Here is a 19,991-nt window from a genome sequence, read left to right on the forward strand (position 1 = left end):
GCAGTTTTCACCCCTCTTGAGTCTGGGAGCTGTTCCCTCACCAAGTCCAGAGGACTCTGCCGCCTAAGCACCTCTGAACCTCACAGCCTGGATATTCCAGAATTCAAGCCACTTTATTGGTCTGTTGGCCTCCATTCTCACCTCTCCCACACACCTATTCTCTGCCCAACAGCCCAAAGGACTGTTCTGAGGCACGATTGAGCCTGGGGTTTTCCCAGTTCAGAATCCTTCCATGACTCCCAATTACCCTAAGATATTAGAATTCCTCTGGCTGGCCTTCAAGGCCCTGCACTGTGTGCCCCTCACTGGTAGAGCCACACTTTTGCCTTTTTGCAACCAAAATGCTTCACCCACTTGACTTCAGCTCCTTTAAGTCTATTCCCACCGCTTAGCTGACTTTTTGTGCATGCTGTTCCCTCTACATGGCATACCCTTCCCTTACCCTCCCTAATACACCCCTTGTCCCGATTCAACTGTCCTGTCTCACTTGAAACACAGAAAGCTTTTCCCGATACTCCCTGCCCAGCTGGGACAGGGCCCTCTCTTGGTGTCCACTGCCATAGTCCCAGCACCCTTTGCAGGACTGATACATAAGCAATACCCAATAAATACATATTGAGTGAATGAAACAGTGAACACAGGAAGTTTCCATTTATTCTGGAATGGGTTAGAATGAGCATCCAGGTCAAGAAGGCTTGCTAAGGGCAGCCAACATGGGGCTCACATTTGGAGACTGAATCCTGAGGCTGAAAGCCCAGCTGCATAAGAGCCAGGCCTCAGGTGGAGAGGCCCTGCTGACTATGAAAGAATGGTCAATGGTCTGAGGGACTGAATGCTTCTCTGCCAGGGCAGAGCTGGGCAGCTCGGTGAAAACTTCCAGGTCAGACTGGACCTCGGCCCAGACACATCAGGGTGCCTGTAACTCTGCTCATCTGGGGACGTGGAAATCCTGGATCTATGCCCCATTGCTGCTCAGAGACCGCCTTTGGTCCTAGGTAGCCAATTCCCAATCCCTCCCCCCAAAATCAGTCCAAATTCCTGGAAAGGCCCTGCGCTTCCCGTCGGATGCCATCTCAACCCCCCATGCCCATGTCCAGCTGTTCCGGTTGTGTCGTCTTTCTTCTGTCCTTTCTTCCTTCCCTCCAAAGGCATCCCTGGGCCCTCGGAGGTGTTGTATCCAGTCCCGGGTCACTGACCCCCCCGGCCTATCCACCGAGTACCGTATCTTGATCAACTCAGATTAAGCCTGTGAACTGCATGGTCCTTTCTGCTCAAGCTCCAGGTGATCTCTGGCGGTAACTGAAAGATGCACAAGCACTGTCCTCCTGCAATGTGTGGGCCAAAGCATCCCTTCATCAACAGCCAGCTGTTGCCCACCACAGTCCTGGCCGAGGAGGAGTTGATGGAGAAGCAGCGCAGTGAGGCCCTCCTCCAGGATGGCTTCCTGGGCTTGAAGGGCAACAGACCCGGGAAAGCCTTGGTCAGCTCTGAATGGGTGATGCGCCAGCAGCAAGGCCTTCTCTGTGCTCAAGGCAGAAGCCATCTTCCTGAACCCAGCTCCTTGGGGTAGCATGTCCTGAAGGCTGGATACTACTATCGGCCAGCTGCATCACCGTAACAGCACCACCGGTGAGGCCCCCAAGCAGAGTTGGGGTGCCAAGGGATCTGTGCTCATGAGCTGTTCCCTTGGGACAGGTATCCACTGTGCTGCAAAGACGCTGCTGGCTCTGTGCTGTCCATCCAGACCAGTGGTCCTGGCTAATCAACCCCCACGGCTGTGCCAACAGCCCAGGGTGGGGGTTGGGTGAAGCCTTCAGCCAGCCCTGTAGTGGGTTGAAGTGTCCCCCAAAAGGTTATGTCCAAATCCTAACCGCTGATTGTGAATGTGACGTCATTTGTAAATAGGGTCCCTGTAGGTGTAATTTCAGATCTTGAGATGAGCTCATCCTGAATTAGGGTGGGCCCTCATCCAACAACTGGGGTCTTTAAGAGGAGGAACAGTTGAGACATTGAATCTTGTTCAGGAATTTGAATGTGGTGGTGGTCGCTGCTTGGGAAACTGATGGAGACCTGTGTTGACAATGCAGGTAGAGTTTGAAGGCATTTGGCAGGTTTCTGAGTGACACAGGCTCTATCCACAGCCTGTATCCTCTCATCTCAAAGATAAGGTCCCAAGGTCATGTGGGTCTTTTCCCCCAGCCCCTGGATGTGTCTGGGAGGAGCTAGGGTGGGTACCCATCCCTCAGGTCTGTCTCCTCTCCCCACTTGTGCACACACTCAAGGGATCCTAGGGCACTTCAGGCTGACCCAAACGTTCACACTGTGAGCCACCTCTGACGGGCTTCACTGGACACCTCTCCTGACAGACGGGCTGGACCACTTGGTATCTGGGACCTCCTCTGCACCAGCAAAAAGCAACTCTTCCAATATTTTCGAGTGCAGGACACCTTTCTTTCATTTCTCCAAAGCAAATCCTCATCATCTGAAGGCACACTGGAGTTTCTGCTTCAGCGGAGTGATCCTGCGTCAAGAATGGTTTGTGCTTCTCCCAGGGGCCACGGTTAACCAAGCATGGGAGGCCAAAGGGCTGTCTGGGTGGGGCTCAGGCCACGAACACTGCCTGTTCTGAGGGTGAAAAGGCAGCAAGTCGAGAAGTCCCTGCAGAGGGGCAGTCCCAGGCCTTGCCTGCCCACGAGGCTCTTCCCAGAGAGGCCACCTCCTGGGAAGGTCAGAGTTGAGAAGTGCTGCTCTGGGGAGGGCTCCCCCACCTCCGTACTGCTGACATTTAAGTGTAGAATGTTCTGCAGCATCCTTGGCTTCTACCCACTAGATGACAAATGTCCCCAAGCACTACAAAATTGCCCAGGATTAAGAATACTGCTCCAGGGGAATGTGCTGGAACAGGGCTGGGCCACTGCCAAGAACCCCAACTGTGCACTCTGAAATTCTGGACAGTGGCAGTACCAGAAATGAAGGCTGCGGCTGTCACAGAGTGCTACCCCACCACAGACGGTTCTGTGGCTGGGCTTTCTCCTATGTTGGGGTACTGCAGCCAGTTTCAGTTGGGCTTTTTCAAATCAGTTTCCACCTGCCAAACCCACCAGAACATTCTACCCCATGGTGACTTGAATTGCACTCACACCACACCCATTCTTAGAATGGAGAAAACAAAGCATGCTGAATTATGTGAGCAAACCCCAAGCAGCACGGGCCACTAGATCGCACTGCAGAAGGCCGGGAACGGGGTGTGGCACTTGCTGGGACACCGGAACTGGTTGCTGGCCCTGGCCAACTCAGAGTAAGGTGTCTACTGGCCTGGAACTGGACCCTGGAGCCTCTCTGGTGACCAGGGACAGTCCTGCCACCCATGCCTCACTTTCTCATGCTGGCAACAGAGTGGAGAAACCTGCCCATTGCTCTGCTGGAGGGTCAGACACCCAGGCCTACGACGGTGCAGAGTTTTCTTTCTTTTTCTTTATTTGTCTACATTCAGCTGATTTCAGATGTACTGCCTGAATGATCCAGACATACAAAAAACCCACTCTTTCCCACTGGTTTTTAAAATAAAATCTTCACTTATAAAACTGAAACACTAAAGCATTAAAATACAGAAAGCTCGTTTAACTCACTTCACAAAAGCATTAACAGATGAGGTATCCCTTCTGTAACTATTTCAAGACAAACTGAGTTAACACTAACACCAATTGTAAATAGACAGAGGGATACTGAACTGCAAGAACTCAGAAAACTCTACTCAGACAAAGTTGTAATGGCAACTAACAAACCATTGAAGACGCAGAGTCCCAAACACGGCTAAATATGGGTCACAGGACGGGTCACAAGAGTGCCCAGCTGCACCTCACAACACAGCAACGTGGACGGGGTAGGGCGAGGGGGCCCCGGGGGGCCACAGACATGTTAACTGTGATGCATAAAACTGAATCTTACAACGAGGAGGGGTAAGTGCAGAAGGTACAAATCTTCACCCTCGGGGCTTTATCTGTACTGGTAGTTCATGCTGTGGTCTGCGTTCCTGCCGTAGCCGCCTTGTGATGACTGGTAGGAGCTGGGAGGGCCGCTATAATTCTGGCCGGACCCCGGGGAGTTGTAGTTCGACTGTGACGAGTAGCCTCCTAAGGGAGAGAGGGAATGCGATCAGCCCAGTCAGAGGCGGCGGCAGCAGCAGGAGCTGTAACTGGGGCTGCCTGAGTACAGGCTGGGCCCACCGACCCGCACCAGGCTGTTTGACTCTCAGTATTGTCAGCGTTTTTTCATGAAGGTGTTAACATTTACGAGTAAGGCCATTTCTGGCTTCTGAAAAGCTACGAAGCTGGAAGTACGCCTAAGTCCATGCTCACACAAGGCCCCAAGTGCCCGCGTCTTCTACTTCGTTCTTGCCCCACGCAGAAGCCAAGAGGCAGCTGCCACTGCAGCCTTGCCCACGCTGCCACACCCCTCCTCATAGCCTGTGTGTGGCCCAGGGCCCCCCATGCTGTGCCACCTGCAGCTCCAGGCCCACCTTGTTTGCCTTGGTAGGAGGAGCTGCCCCCAGAACCTCCTCCGTAGCCCCCATGTGACCCTGGGTTGTAGGATGACCCGCCTGAGCCGTAGCTGTTCCCACCGCTTCGGCCTCCGCTACCACTGTAGTCTGGGGGAGAGAAGACAGCGTGGTTAAGGGGCCTTGCACTGCAGCCCTGGACGTGGCAGGCCCTTGGCCAAGACCTTGGACACAGGCCAACTTCCCTGTCCTAACTGCTTATATTTGGCATGTCAGGCCCTCCATGAAATGCTGGGGGTTGGCTGGGGCCCCACAAGGTGACCACGCCCTGGGCTGGTCCGATCACATTCTGAAGCCCAGTTCCGAACCACCTTCCCACCTGCTCCTCCAACTCAAGCTTCCCAGCAGTTCAGGAACCGGGCAGCCAGCCCAAGTCCTGGCCGCTGCTGCTGCCCGCTGTCCCATCATGAACCACCGAACATCTACGCTTCCCTAGCTGGGCCACCAGCACAGTACAGCCCACCGGGTCTGCACATGAGGGAGGGAGAGCTGGAGCGAAGTTAATTCAGGCTCTTTCAGGGGCTACACGGACCCCAGTCTCCAGAGTTCACCTCGCAGCGGCTGCCCAGACTGACTCCAGCCTCTTGAACCAGCCTCAGCTCACAGCCTCCGGGGCCTTGGCCGGGGCTCTCTGCTAGACCCGCCTTCAGAGAAAGCGACAGAAGGGAACAGCCAGGTGCCAGGCCAGGGGTACTCTGCCAGCTCCCTTTCAGTCCCTCAGCCAGAGGCGGGGCAGTGCTGCGCTTCTGGGGGACTGGACACCAACTCACTGAATTTGCTCTCGTAGCTGTAGTCGGAGCCGCCGCCACCCCCGGGGGAGCTGTAGGAGTTGGAGTAGGAGGAGTAGTTGCCTTGGCCGTGACTATAGCCTTTCTGCTTGCCCTGCGGGGGGCCGTAGTTGCTGTACTGGCTCTGGTTGTACGACTGCTGCTGGCCTGGGTGGGACTGGTAGCCGGAGCCATAGGAGGGCTTCTGCTGGCCGCCGTGCGGCTGCTTCTTCCCAGCATGTTTCGGGGGCACTGGGGAGTTGTAGTTGTCGCCTTGGTAATAGGAGCCGTAGCCGGAGGAGCCACCACCGCCCCCGCCGCCGCCGCCACCACCGGCATTCCCAGAATGCCCTCCATTGCTGTAGAACTGACCTAAACAGGAAGGCAGCAGGTCAGGTGGAGGCTCGGGGAGACGGGGAACGTGGAGAGGAGGGAAGGTCACAGCTGTGGGCCCTGAAGGCTGACCCACTAGCCCACTGCCCAGGCGGGGGCAGAGTGTGAGGCAGGAGAGAGGAACATCGGCTCCGGTCCCTAAAGCAGCCTGGTCTGGGCTGGCCCAGCCTTCAGCTCCACTCACCCGTCAGCTGATGACAACAATGGATCTTTGCCAAGCAGCAGCACGAGAGCAACTTTTGCAGCGGATGTCAACGTTACAATGAGATGGGCTCCGAGTGCAGGATGACATTCACGACTAGCTGACTTCTACCCAGATGTCCCCAACGATGACAGGAAAAGCAAAGCCCCAGAGAAGCAGCCAGCCCTCCCCCGCTGTGCTGGGAAGAGGATCAATAGTCACAGGCTTGGGTGACCCCACGAAATGCTCTTTAATGAGGCCCCCGAACCTGGTGTCATTCCTGGGAAGACCAACTGGTCTGACCTGGTTCTTGGAGAACCTGGAGTAGAGACTTAGCCACATGACCTGGGGCTTCTCCCTGGTGGGACTTGTGCAAACATGTCTTAAGGAGCAATCCAATAGCCTTGTGGGAAAAGGAGACTGACTAAGGCTGGGATCAGGAGATACAGGTGGGCACTCAGGCTATAGCCTCAGGGCCCCCCAAAGGGCCCCTCCTTATTCCCAGCACAGCTGCTGGGCGCGGGCAGGAATGAGAGCAGGACTGACAAGCGTGCAGCAAGGCCGCCACATTCTCAGGCCCTGGAGCCGAGAATGTCACGGAGAGCTCCCTTCCCCCCTCTGGTCATTAGGTAAGGCACCCAGAACACACGTTCGTCAAGCTAAGGCCCCCACCAGACACTCAGGTGGACCTGCGGGGGGGTCAGGTCAGCTAAGGTGAGGGGGGAGGGGGAACAAGGGTTGTGTGGGTGGCCATCCAGCCTAGGCAGTGGAGCTCCTGGGCTTCCAGAGCAGGTAGGCACGGGCATATCTTTGCTAGCTGTGGCTCTGCCTCTTTCCACAGAAGGCCAGGGCTGGTGCCTGGTCAGCCGGGCTATGGCCAGTATGGGTGGGAGGGGGAGGGGATGCGCCCACACAGCCTGTCCCTTCTTCCTCCCTCCCCATGTTTAGCACCAAGGGTCCCCTGCCTCTTGGGTGGAGTGAATTTAGGAGTCCTCACAAGCCTTCCACCCACTGAAGATGTGCGCCCCACAACGACGTGCCTTGGGTTGTTTGAACAATAATTTGGATAAAACTCATCTCCGCCATGGATTAATGTCTTCAGGCGGGCTGCCTCCCCCTCCCACTCCCCCTCCCCCTGCCCCATCACAAAACCAAGAAGGATGTGCCCCGCAATGCAAGAGAGCACACATGCGAGGAGCCAGAGAACAGGAGGTCCTCTTTGGGTCCCCTCTTAGAGCTCTGCCGCATCAGCAGCCCTTCCTCAAACACGGGAATGAATGAAGACGCCAGGAGTGAGGACTTGTTACTTTAACATGTATTGATTGATTAAAAAAAAAAATAAAGGGATGGGGAAGTTTTCAATGTCATTCAGGATAACTATTTCCTGGTATAAAAAGACATTATTCTCAAACAATAACTTTCTAAAAAAAAAAAAAAAAAAAATACATCATGCAATCAAAGTTTTAAAAAGTTTCACTGAATGTTTCAAACCTCTGGGAACAAATTATGCAGTAACCGTTTTGACCAGTTTTTGCCTGAATAAACACAAAATCTTGCAAGTCAACGCAGAGACAGACTTTTGCTGCAGAAAATCTGCTGATGAGAGCCAAAACCAGGCTTGTTTCCAAGGACTCCCACCAGGAAACAGGGGCCTGAATAAAGAGCCCAATCACTGTGTGTGCCTCTGCACACAGGGAGAAGTCACAAATGCAAGTCTGCACCCTAAGGTGAGAGGGCGGAAGCTTCCAGGGCTTCTGGAATCTGCCATAGCTGCACGCCCGGCAACAGGCCTTACGGAGGCCAGTTCTTCACTGGAGAATTGAGCTACATACTAGGCTCTTTTTGCTTGTTTTAGAAGTCCCATAAAAAAATTAACAACAAAAATTCTAGAATCCCATGCATTGAGAACTGTGATTAGGACTTGCAAAATTCTGCGTTATCGCTCCCTTAAAGCCTGTCTGTTTCTTGCACTAAATGATGGAAGCACAATTTTGATACCTTTGAGAGTTCACTTCTAGCTAAACCAGCCATAGACTATCGCCTCCCCAAACAAACCCACCAGAGCATTTACAAGAGGCGGGAGAGGTAACTTAGCACAATATACAATTCCCAAATGTTCCCAACGTTTTACATGCTTATATAAAAAAAAAAAGTCGGTTGCTCTGGATACGGATGTGGTGAAATTGTTTTCATCACTGTCAAAGGCATCAACCAGATTTGGGAATTTGTTAAAAGGTTAAAAATTCATACAAAACCTGCTGTAAATTAAGACAAAGGTAGATTAAAATGTATCATTATGTCTCTTAAATAAAGTAATGCTTTCCATAAAAAGCAAAGGTGGGCTTTTGCCTTGATGCTGACCAACGCTGGCTCTAGAATTCTGTGCAATTCTGCACAAAAAAATGCACTCTGAAAATTGCTTTCCACTTATTGTGAACTTCAATATGACCAAGTTCAAAGGCAAATCACGATAAAAACTGCCATTGTCTTAAATTCTGCAGGCTAAGAGTTTCAGACAAGCTGCGGTGACAAGCCACGGTTGAGAAACCCAGTGAAGCACAGGGGCACAGCACGGACACTTTGGGTTTTGGAGTTCGAGAAAATTGGAGTAAAAAGTTGATTTTGTGTGCAATACTTTTAGATGCTCTAGGAAGACCCAAAATCATGATAGCCGTAGCAGTCTGTGAAAAAGTCACCTACAAAAGGGGGAGACAGAGCAGAGAAAAAAAATTAGAATTCTTTTGAAAAATGGCACAGAGCGCCACATTTGAAATTCATGTTTTAGATTTCTCTGCTCCTGTAACCCCCCAGTGAAGGCTCCTTCTCAAGACAAGAGCTGTGCACTGTCAGGAAAAGCATATTCACAGAACTGGTGCTTCGTTCGCATGGCTTAAAGCAGAGAAATTTAAAATTTTGACTTTAAAGGAATTTTCAAGTCACACGTGTGTGTTAACATTTACAGAGTAAATCACACTTTTGCAGGATGGGGGGTGAGGGTGGGGGAGGGGGCTTTGAGGACCACTTGACCTAATCACTAAGAACATGTGTGGACCACTCTGAAGTCTCAGGGAGGCTGTTGGTGGGCCACCCTGCTCTAACTCAGGCACAGGAGCTAAACTGCAGCTTCTTCCCAAGCTCAGACAAAGAGAAACACACACTTACTGTAGCCAGCTGTTGCCGAGTTGCCTCCGTACCCGTAGCTGCCATACCCAGCGCCTGGAAGGAAACAGAGAGTTACCAGGGCTGGAGGCAGGTCTCCCCTGTGCCTGCCTCTCCCAGCATCTCAGCTTGACCCCAGGGGACTCACACCCCCCAGGGAGCAAGCCTGGCCCACGGGGACAGGACAGGACAAGGGTCCTCACCAGCATTCATGTAGCCTCCATGGTTGGCACCACCAAATCCTCTCCCTCTCCCTCGACCACGGATGTTCCCTCCTCTTCCCCGCCCTCGAAGGTTTGGGGGCGGGGGCACTTCGTTGTGCATGGGGCCTCCCATGCCAAAGCCAGGGTTATGAGGCTGGACAGGAGAGAACAGACAAGTTACATTCACCTCATGCTAAAATAAACAGAGAATTTGTGCTGAGGCCAGAGATCTCAAGGGCAACTAGTTACCTTAGCAGCAAATTTCGGTCCACCTCTGACAGGCACGGGCGCTCTCTTCTTTTTATTGGCTTCGAGGGCGAGAGGGGCGTCGGGGAACAGCTTTTCTAGTGCCGCAAGGGCAGCGTACGCTTTTGCCACCTTTTTGTTTGAGCCAGCACCTTGAAACTTCTGTCCATCCACCTCGACCTGGGGAGAATGGACACATGTCCAGAGTGATTCAACGCCTCCCTAAATGTCAGGGGAGTTCTCCAAAGACCACAGGCCTTCAGGGGAATGGCCCCAGGGCCACTCACCTCCATGACAAAGCGCTTGTCATGGCTGCCACCAGTCTCTGAGATGAGCTCGTACTTGAGGCCACGCCTCTTCTCGTTAAGCTCCATGACAGGGTTCTTGCCATGCTTGGTCAGGATCGGCCCCTGCTGTTTTACGTTCTCAGGGGAAACAGAAAAGAAAACCAACACACTCAGCTAAGGGCTGTCCAGCGAGTGAAGAACAGCCACACCCACATCATGGCCGAGGCCCTCTGCTCCATGTATCCTGCTGTACTTTGCCACCCTCACCTCCAAAGTCATCTGTGAGCCTCCCAGCAATGCGATTACCTCCCACCCACTCTCTCTCTCTGGGGAATGGTCTGTCCTCGACCAAGGGCCACCCCAGTGCAGATCTGAGTGCTGGGTCAACATTGGCAAAGCCCTCTTGGGTCGTGGCTCAAAGGCTCACTCCCTCTAAGTTCCCGGACTGGAAGGTGACTCCTTTCAGGGGAAATGAAAAGGCCCAGTAACCATCCAGGCTCACAGGACACGGCTGCCTGCCCCATCCTGTCGGGCACTCCGCAAAGCCCACCACGGGCTCACCTCGGCAGCGGGATCTGAGGTGAAGGCAGCGCTGGGGGTCGAGGTGGTTTCCACCACGGGCGGAGGGGCCGCTACAGCCGGCTTGGCTTCCATCTCCTCAGCCGAGTCCTCCCCTTTACTGGAGTCCCTGCCTTCGGCGCCCGTAGGCAAGCCCATATCCTGTAAAACCTGGGAAGGAGACCCACGGGGGCCCCAGTGAGGGAGGGCTCAGCACGGGGGCACCCCGAATCAGAATCTGCTTGGGTGGCATCCAACAATATGGAAGCAGTTTTTTCTTTTAGCTCCTCACATGCCGAGCTATGTGTGGACACCTTCTGCCTATCAGCCACGACAAAGGCATCCCTGCCACATGTGACGTGGCAAACACTCGAAAATCTACCCATTTCAGCGTTCACATGCACACCCTCACGATGCCTTCACCAAGGGCTTAAATAGGGGACAATGGCTCTGAAGGAGCCCCCGATGAAGAAAATGCTTTTGCTGTCTGGGGGACAGGTACGGGCTGCACAAATGGCCACCCACCCTACCTTAACAGCAACGTGCAGCTTGGCAGTCTTTTTGGATGGTCCAGAGGCCTCGAATGAGCTGCCATCGACCTCCACAGACATGGTGAAGATGGGGGCGTGGACCGGGCCGGCCTGGGAAACCAGTTTATACTGCAGCCCCGGCTTCAGCTGGTTCAGCCTCATCAGGGCATTCATGGCCTGCGGAGGCTCTGCCTTCTCCTCTAGAGAGAGACCAACATCACTCTGGAACATCAGTCAAGCCGGAACCGTGGCGGGGGACTGGCTGCTGACTCATCGTGGGACAAGTGGACTGGGCGGCCACATCCGCCAAGGCCTCCCTCTGCTGTTCCCAGCACACGCCACCCAAGGGGTTGCCAGCTGGGGCACATCCACCCCACTTGTGTTTCATACTCCAGTTGTACTTAATAGTTTTAAAAATGACTTAAACGTGCCCCCCAAAAGTAAGGTTTTAAAAAGCAGGCATCTCCCCACTTTGGGGTAAACCTTAACTGGAAGCAAATAGAGAGTAAAGAAGACCCAAGAACGAACGCCTATACCTTTCTTCTGAATCTTCTTCTTCTTTTTGCTCGGAGATTTTTCCTCCCCATCCTCCTCCATTGGGCGTTTCATGGGCGTAATGGCATAGGTGGTACTGGGGGGGATTTGAACTGAAAGAAGAGATGAGGGCAGAAGCGACTGAGAGTCCAGTCTGGCACTCTGCGGAGAGTTAATGAGGCCGCCCGGCCAGGCCCCCTCGGCACGCTTACCTGTATAGTCCACTGGGTTTTCATTCTTTGGTTTCTTGGGCATCTTAGAAGGCAGAGGGTCCATACCCAGGACTTTATGTAGCTGGCCAAACGCAGCGAGTCGCAGAGCATGCTGGAAAAGGGGAAGAGGAACACGAACCTGACTCAGCCACCCTGCACTCCTGGCCAACGTGTGTGCGCTTGCTAATGCCTTCTGCAAGGGGCAGGAGCTGAGGGGTTTGCTAACAGTCTCCCCTACAACAGCAAGGGGTCCCCCAACAGCCAGGGGAGGGCCTGACTGCCAGGGCCCAGCCTTGCTGTGGGGGAAGGCCAGCCTGTGACCACCCGCCTGGAGAGGAATACAGGAGACCCCAACCTGGGGACTGGTTGCCACACGGAGCCACGTGGGGGGCCTGCAAGGGAAGGACCCCTGGAGCAGTCCACACAGCAAATACATCTCCCCGCTGAACTCGGTGTCTGAAAACAGCACTCGAGCAGGCTGAGGGGCAGGCGACAACCACGCGTGGCGCCAGGGGAAAGAAGCAGCCCAGATTGGGGCGCCCTGTATCAGGCATGATCCTTTCGCCTTCAATCCCCAACCTGAGCCTGTGAGTCCAGTGGTGACCCTGAGAATACCCAGTAATGGAACTAGAAGCCAGTGATTACAGACTGGGTAAGGGCTCACGGTGGCAATGGTGATGACTATACCTGCGCACTCTGTGTGATATCTTCCCGTTGCTGTCTGTCTAGATGCCCAATAGCATCAGTGGCTTCTTTTTCACAAGGGTCATAAATGCCAGAACCATCTGAAGGCAGGAAACAAGGAAGATATGCAGAGGATTATCTTTTAGCATCTTGGAAGAGTTGTGCTGGCTGAGGGAACCAGATGCGTTACCCCCCACGCCCCATCCACACCCAGCTCTGGAAAACACGCCGAGCTCGGTGACCCACTCAGCATCCAGCCCATGAGAGAAATAATCCACATGTGTCTCAGAGCAAGGAGCTCACGTGAGAGTGGGTCACCACTGTCCCGGATCCGCCCTGAGTCACAGCTGCGGAGCCGGCACAGGGCTGGATATGATGGTGCAAGAGGGTAGTCACATGCTTCAGCCCTAGGGGGACACGGTGCTGCTGCTGCCCTAACCCAGTCAGAGGGACCCGCCAGGAAGTGGCCTCGGGGCCTTGATCCCTGTCCTTTCCCTGCAACTTGCAAAGCACAAGGCCCCAACCTGGCATCACGATGCCTGACGCCAAGCACTCCAGCACTCTCCGCAGGGCCTCGCCAGCACCCATGGGTCTGTTGGCTGTGCCGATGGACTTCTCACAGAGAAGCTCGAGGGGCTGAAAGAGAAGAGGGACAGTTAGCCAGTGTCGGGGGGGGGGGGTAGCAGATGCTGAGGAGCTGTCACTGTGTGGTGTGTGGAGATGGGCTGGCACAGGGACTCATAACCATCCAAGTTCACAAGTCAGGGCTAAACCAAAGATAGGACACCCAGAGCCGGATTCAGCAGACATTTCTTGAAAGGAGCACATGTTCCATCCGTTAAGTTGCATAGGCCAGGAGGCCAAGTTGAGGCTATTGTGTAGGTACTTGTATATAAAAATACAAAACTCATTCTTAACTGTGGGCTGTATAGGAAAACAGGCAGATGGCCAGAATTGGCATGTAGGCCCATGTGCTGACCTCTGAACAAAAACGGCCACAAAGCCTTGATGATGGAGTGGAGCATGTCATGGTAAGTGTGCTGCCTGGCCAGTCACCTCCCTAGGTTGAGCTGTGCACTTGCCATGAGGGTGCCTGGTCTCACTGTCACCTCCCACCCAGGATGTGGCATACAGTAGTTGCTCAACAAGCAGCTATGATGGGGACACATCAGCCACACCCCCAAAGGGCCACTCCAGCCGTTACCATAAGGTATTCCTGGACTATGGGAGAAGGTCTCTGCCCACGTGACCCCCAGGTGGCGATAGCTACAAAGCGCCTTACCCATCCTCTGAGAGGACCCCAGGTGGGCACTCGGGTGCACAGGTCTCTCAGGACCCGGATGACAATGACACATGACTTCAGCCCATTGGCTCTGGCCTAGAAGAACAAAGCACAGGCTCTTTATACCAAGACACTTCCCGGAACACAAGGCAAACGTGAACAACACAAGTCTCAGGGCGCTACTTTGTCCAGGGTAGAAGGGTGAATATTCACAACCATCAAATGTGTGGTCGCCAGCCATGTGGACGAGAATAATGGCACTCTTGGCACAAAGCAGCAGCAGCCCATCTACTCAGTCACAAGCCTCCTTGGGGGTGTCAAATTGTTATGTGCGCTGTGTTAGCAACTGCACACCTGCAGGTGCTAAGTTCAGCACGGCGTTCTTCAATGTTACCAAAACTTTATGGTGCAAGTTAGCCAAGTTAAACTTAGGAATTCTCTACCGAACGACAAATAGAAGAACAAAATGCAAACCTGGAACCACTTGGCGTGTCGGAGAGACGCCAAGGCAGCAAGGCATTTCTGCCTGTCCAGGACGTCCGGGGGGTCGTTGACTGATAGCGTTTCTATTCATGGATGGAATAAGAAGACAAGGCACAGTTTGACCAAGGGGTTTCTGTCAGGTGGAAAGGGGATGTGGCAGCTTCCTAAAGGGCAGCAGAGGCTCCCAGAATCTCAAGTCATCTCCACCCTGGACCAGGGAAGGAGAAGCCAGAGTGTGTTAACTCTGCCCAGAGAGGAAATCTTAAAAATCGGAGGCCCCTCAAAAAAACAAAAACAAAAAACAAAACAAAAAAAAACAAAAACAAAAAAAACCCAAAAGAAAAAGAAAAAAGAAAACAAGCGGGAAGTTACTCTACAAGGAATAATCCCATAGGGAATGGGACACAGATAGGTGGATCCTATCTTCCAACAGACTGTTACCTTGCTTCCTTCCCATGATCTCCCAATAAATTAGCTATGCTAAAAATTTCAATGGGGGGGGGCCCCGCACACACACACACCACACACACAAAAAACCCACAAAAAAAGGTGGGGGGAGTGGAAATGAACTCCCTCTGTGCTTCCCACAACAGCCATCCCGAGGCATCTGCAGCAAAGGGGACCACCTCTGCCCACCAGGCGGGACTGCCCTAGCCCCAGCCCTTGACAGAGAGAGTCCTGTTGGTCAAAGGTCCAGCGTCCCTAAATTGATAAACTAGTAGGGCTTTGGTAGTTGAAATCAGATATCAGAACCAAGGTAATCAAAGAACAGCAACAGGAGTGCCAAGTGTGAGCCTATGCTGCAGCAAAACCAAAGTGTTTGTCCCTTCTGCAGGCTGTGTATCAGGGATTTGGACAAGGCCTGTTTCCTTCATTTTGTGGTGTGAGATTTGTGATTAATAGACATCCACACAGAAGAGACGCATGAGGGGCTCTGGGTGGACTTGAAGTTGTGAAAGCATTATTAGTACCTGAGGTTTTGTTTTGGGAAAAAAACCACACAACTGTTTAAAACTTTATCCAAAACTCTGTATCAGCTCTTTGCGTTTCAATCACTGCACTGATAAAAGCAGCCAATGGAAGGAGAACAAACGAAGAAGCCCTCAGTTCTGCGGCACCACAAGCTGTTAGTACAACTCCAACATGATGTTCATGCAGAAACCATCTGGTTTTCTTCCATATTTTAAAAATTGTAACATCACCTGAGATTCGCCTTTACAAGGCCAGAGAATGGCTCAACAGAAAACCCAGGTATAACACTGATGACAGATTCAAAGATTAAGATAAACCAAAATGGTGCAATCATCTGAAAAGTGCTACTCACTTTTAGTGCAACGGTTTGGCCAAACTCCCCAGTACCAAAACCGAATGGGAGATATGATCTCAGAGTAAAGGTGGGCAAAACTACGCCGATATCCTTTTAGCAACGCAGTCTAAAACTGAATAGCACATTTGAACAATAAGGGAACACCACGTTTCCCAAGTCCTGCTGGCCTTCTCAGCCTCCCTACCTCCAGCTAATACTTTCTCCATTTCTTCTCTCACAACAGGAGATGTCAGGTGGATGGTCAAGGACAATGGAGGTTCTTTTGTGTTTTTTATCACAATCGCAGCGTCATCAACAGATTGGAGTATTTCGTACTTGTCTTCTGTAACGGCCTAAAAAAGAAAAGGCAACTTTCAAAACACTTTCTCCTCAAGGGAATCAACACTTCTATTTAGCCCTGCTTGTTACTGCAGTAGACAGGCCAACTTCTTGGGGCATGACAGATAGCAGTCCCTTCATCCAGGGGGTCAGGACCTCCCTCTTGATGGCTATGTCTTGGCCATTTTCTGGGTATTTCGTAAAGAGAGAAGTGATTTTCACAGGGAGCTTCATAATCCAACGGGTAAGAGTTTAAGTTCTGCGAGAAGACGAGAGTATGAATCCTCATCTTGTCATTTGATGGTTGTATAACTGGACAAATCATTAATCTCATTAAGACTAGTTTCTAATTTGTAAAATAGACTTAATGACATAACCTACACCACAAAGCTGCAGGAGGCTTCAAGCGGGCCCTGCATGGAAAGCATAGAGACCAGCACAGAATGGGCATCCAGCCACCGCTATTTCCACACCTGGAGGAGTTGTGTGGAATAAAAATGGTGTGAAGTAGTTTGTATCACATGTTGCATATTAAAATATGTATGTGCTGCAAATGAATGTGTCTACAAGGATGGTTACAACAGTCTGACTTCTGCTTTCTTCTCTGTACCACTTATATACCTTGATGAAGAAAATTCAAGCTTTTAATATGGTTTTTTTTAAAAGGGAAACAAAGTATGACGTTCTGGGGAGGACAACCGCACTTTGAAAAATCTAAACTGGGCTTTCTCTCCCTCAGCAGTACTGGCCTTCGGGCTGGAATATTCTGGGGTGTGGGGCTGTCCTGTGTATTGTAGGGTGATGAGCAGTAGCTCCAGCTTCCACCAACTGATGCCATTAGCACCCCTACTCGTCACACTGTGACAACAAAAACTGTCCCCAGAATCTGCCATATGTCCCCTGGGGGACAAAACTGCTGTCAAGAAACACTAACTTAAATCAACAAAAATACACTTTATTTATATCTTTCTCTAAAGAACCAACTCTTTATAAAAAGTTGTCCTTCCTTTAGAAACACACCAACTTAATTTTCTTTAATTAGTATGCTTTCTATAGACGAGGATAAAATTAAGTTAAAAATTACTTAGTACTAAAACAGGAAAGTTTAGGGACTCATCTTAAATACCTCCCCAAAAGTATCTACTATATTGCATTAGTTCCACATTTCAATTCTGACCTTTATCCTGGAACCTAAATTGTTAGTCACATGCGACAGAATGCACGTTTACATAAAAAAGTGAATGGTGTTGCTAAGGAATGAGATTTTTTTGTTTTTCCTTTCTTCTTTTACTTATCCTATCACTAAATCCAGAGTGACTGTGTCCCCAAGAGGCAGTATGTGGCCGAGATGAAGCCCAGAACTCACCAACTGGGGATGCTGGGGTCAGTTACTCAGCATTCCTGCACCTTAGTTACATCTTCCCAAATACTTAGACGATAAAGCCCTAAGAGGAGCGTTGTGAAGATGAAATGATACTTGTGAAGAGCACACCTGGCCTAGGATGGGGTGCAGTAAATGCTCAAGAAATGTCATAGGCTAGTCTTTCTGCAATACTTTTGTAATGAAACAAACTGGTATTTTGCTGTTGTGTTTAAGGAGGGCATGGCTCACAGTGGCCCACGCTGGGATCGAACTGGCAACCTTGGTGCTTTCAGCAGCACGTTCTAACCAACTGAGCTAACCGGCCACTCCTTAAAATGGTTTTTAGAAAGTTTTTGTTTATGGCCAGGTTTGGATCGGGGAGGAAGAGCTAACCATTGTCCAATCTATTCCTCTACTCAATGGTGTCTGGATGCGAAGCTTACGCCCAGGGAGGCCCTAGAACAGCGCTCTGGCAGCAGGGTGCCATCGCAGTCTGCCAGCCGCTGTCCGCAGAACCTTGGTGGCTCTGGGGCGTCCTGCCTGTTACCCATCCTGAAGCCATGAGCGTTAACAGGTGCAAGGGTGGGTTTGGAGTGTGCCTCTTAGCGCACAGCACACGTGGGCATCTCTTCCTCTGCCCCTCATCCCCACTAAGCAACATCCAGCCCCAGGCAGTGGAGGCCGTCACTCACGGTGAGCTGGATGGCCAGGTTGTCAGCCACTTTGTCCAAGAGGGCGGTCGTGGGCTTCTCCTTGCATAGCAGCACCAACTCCAGGTCCAAGTCCCCCTTGAGCAGCAGGCCCTTCGCCACAAGGCCAACACGCATCACACCCCGCAGGGTTCTGGTCATATGCTCTGGCTTCTGCTCCCTGAGAGACAGATCAATGCATGGTGAGGGATTCAGTCTGGCCAGAACCTAGAGGCCCCAGAGAGGCTGGAGTTTCTTTAGAAAAGAAGATGCTCACGTTTATACTGGCCAGTCTCCCTAGGGGGAAAAAGGAAAAAAAGAAACCCATAAAACTTCAAACTTACCCTGCCCCTTCTTTGGTCTCGTCCTCCGGGGGCATGTCCAAGTTCTCAGACTCAGCGTGCTCGCTACTGCCTTTCTCCTGCTCATCGATCCAGTCGGACACAGCTTTGAGAGCCCGCTCTGTGTGGGACACCATGTTCTGGACTGCCTCCAGCTCCTCTTGGGTTGGATACACGGAAGAATGCTTTGCCATCACGTGGCGATCATCATTCACAAAAATTCGCAATGGACGCTGAAAATATGGAAACTCAGTAAAAAACAACGCAAAGAGACAAAGCAACCCACCGCTTATCTTTTAAGCTGCACAACTCATAACTATGCTTTATCATTCGTGTGAAAATAACACTACAGTAGTCCCCCCTTATCCACGGGAATACATTCCAAGACCCCTGGTGGATGCCTGAAACCTCAGGTAGTACTGACCCCTATATATACTATGTTATGTTTCTGTCCTATTTATATAAACCTCTGATAGTTTTTTATAAGTCACGCACAGTAAGAGATTAACAATAAATAAGATTATGACAATATGCTATAATAAAAGTTATGTAAATGTGGTATTTCTCTCTCTCAAAATATCTCATTGTACTGTACTCACCCTTCCTCGTCTTCTTGTGATGTGATGATGACACAATGCCTACGTGATGAGATGAAGTGAGGTGAATTTGAATTGTTTATTCCTGGAATTTTCCGTATAATAATTTTGGACTGCGGTTGACAACAGGTAACTGAAACCGCGGAAAGCAAACCCGCAGATAAGAGGGGACTACTGTGTATGAACACGACTGAAGGTCAGAAAAGTACAACCAAATATGACAGTGTCCTTTCTTTCTCTAGGCAGTGGGGAAAGAGAGTATTTATACATTTCTATATTTGAATTGTTACACTATGTAGTATAATTTAAAAAGTCTAATGAAAACTGACAGAATCAAATGTTTTGAGGCAATACTACAAATATTTGTACATGAATGAAAAAATAGCATCTATGATTTAAAAAACAACTTTCTTACCATTTTTACTTCTTCTGTAGTGTCTGGAAATCAAATTTTGCTTATCTTTTCAAATTATGACAGATTTCCTTGGTGTTATCAATACTGCGGCTATCTATAAGATCAGAAAATCTTTTTAGTTTCAAACATTTCATAGATGGATGAATTTTAGCAGCCAGACAGCGGTGCTGTCTCATGAAGGAGCCCTGTTAGCACAGCAGGACACATCTTTGTTTCCAAGTAACCACCACTAAGCCAAGGTATAAACAACCAATTATAAAATTGCCTAAAAATGAAAACTGGTTTCTGGAAACCAAGTCTCACTTCAGGCCCACAACACTCAAATGATTTTTACTTTTTCTGTCTTTCAACATTTCTTATATAAAGTATGCCAATTCTTACAAATATAAAAACAAAAATATTAACAAGCCTCCAGAAAAATGGTACAGGTAGAAATGTTCAGCAAAATCTTGTGGTATTTGGAGGAGAAGGAAGGAGCTCTGGTCTTTGAGGATAATGAAGACACATAAGGAAAGCAGGAGACACAGGTCCCCAAAAGGTCTCTACAACCTGGAAAGGCCAAGAACCTTCTGAAACGTCAGGTGGATGTGACCACTAAACAACATGGACACACCTGTGGGTTCAGCTTTGCAGCAGCCAAGACAACTGAAACGCACAATAGAAGTCTTCAAGACAAACGCAGTTATAACTATAATTTTGGACTCTTTAAATAGCATGCTGACTACAACCTACTCAATTCCCACTCTGTGCAAATAGTCTGGTCCACAATGAAATCTTCCAAATAAGAATAACAAAAAACCCATCAGCATGACATGCAAAAGATGAATGCACCCATTGCATGCTAACCACCTAGCAGCCAGCTCCT

At 50.7% G+C, this 19,991-nt stretch overlaps 1 protein-coding gene across 6 annotated transcripts in view; it reads right to left on the minus strand.

The window, feature by feature from the left end:
- Nucleotides 1-626: 626 nt before the first annotated feature.
- The window catches only part of ILF3 (interleukin enhancer binding factor 3), a 30,083-nt gene continuing 10,718 nt past the window's right edge, over nt 627-19,991 (minus strand). Inside the window, exons 2-20 of one of the 6 annotated variants that reach the window (XM_033133332.1) lie at nt 19,127-19,220; nt 18,119-18,348; nt 17,778-17,955; nt 15,589-15,736; nt 14,069-14,160; nt 13,595-13,690; nt 12,837-12,948; nt 12,316-12,413; nt 11,629-11,740; nt 11,419-11,529; nt 10,883-11,082; nt 10,356-10,523; nt 9,795-9,932; nt 9,511-9,687; nt 9,262-9,415; nt 9,062-9,115; nt 5,329-5,697; nt 4,520-4,648; nt 627-4,133 (exon numbers count right to left, since the gene is read on the minus strand). In XM_033133332.1, the coding sequence (XP_032989223.1) occupies nt 3,997-4,133; nt 4,520-4,648; nt 5,329-5,697; nt 9,062-9,115; nt 9,262-9,415; nt 9,511-9,687; nt 9,795-9,932; nt 10,356-10,523; nt 10,883-11,082; nt 11,419-11,529; nt 11,629-11,740; nt 12,316-12,413; nt 12,837-12,948; nt 13,595-13,690; nt 14,069-14,160; nt 15,589-15,736; nt 17,778-17,955; nt 18,119-18,348; nt 19,127-19,129 (2,706 nt within the window). In that variant the 5' untranslated portion in view covers nt 19,130-19,220 and the 3' untranslated portion in view covers nt 627-3,996. Of the gene's footprint in view, nt 4,134-4,519; nt 4,649-5,328; nt 5,698-7,224; nt 8,596-9,061; nt 9,116-9,261; nt 9,416-9,510; nt 9,688-9,794; nt 9,933-10,355; nt 10,524-10,882; nt 11,083-11,418; nt 11,530-11,628; nt 11,741-12,315; nt 12,414-12,836; nt 12,949-13,594; nt 13,691-14,068; nt 14,161-15,588; nt 15,737-17,777; nt 17,956-18,118; nt 18,349-19,126; nt 19,221-19,991 lie in introns of those variants that run through there. The other 5 variants (XM_033133334.1, XM_033133333.1, XM_033133335.1 and 2 more) reach the window with 5 other exon arrangements.

Source organism: Rhinolophus ferrumequinum, chromosome 18 (assembly GCF_004115265.2).
Source record: "Rhinolophus ferrumequinum isolate MPI-CBG mRhiFer1 chromosome 18, mRhiFer1_v1.p, whole genome shotgun sequence".
Lineage (NCBI taxonomy): Eukaryota > Metazoa > Chordata > Mammalia > Chiroptera > Rhinolophidae > Rhinolophus > Rhinolophus ferrumequinum.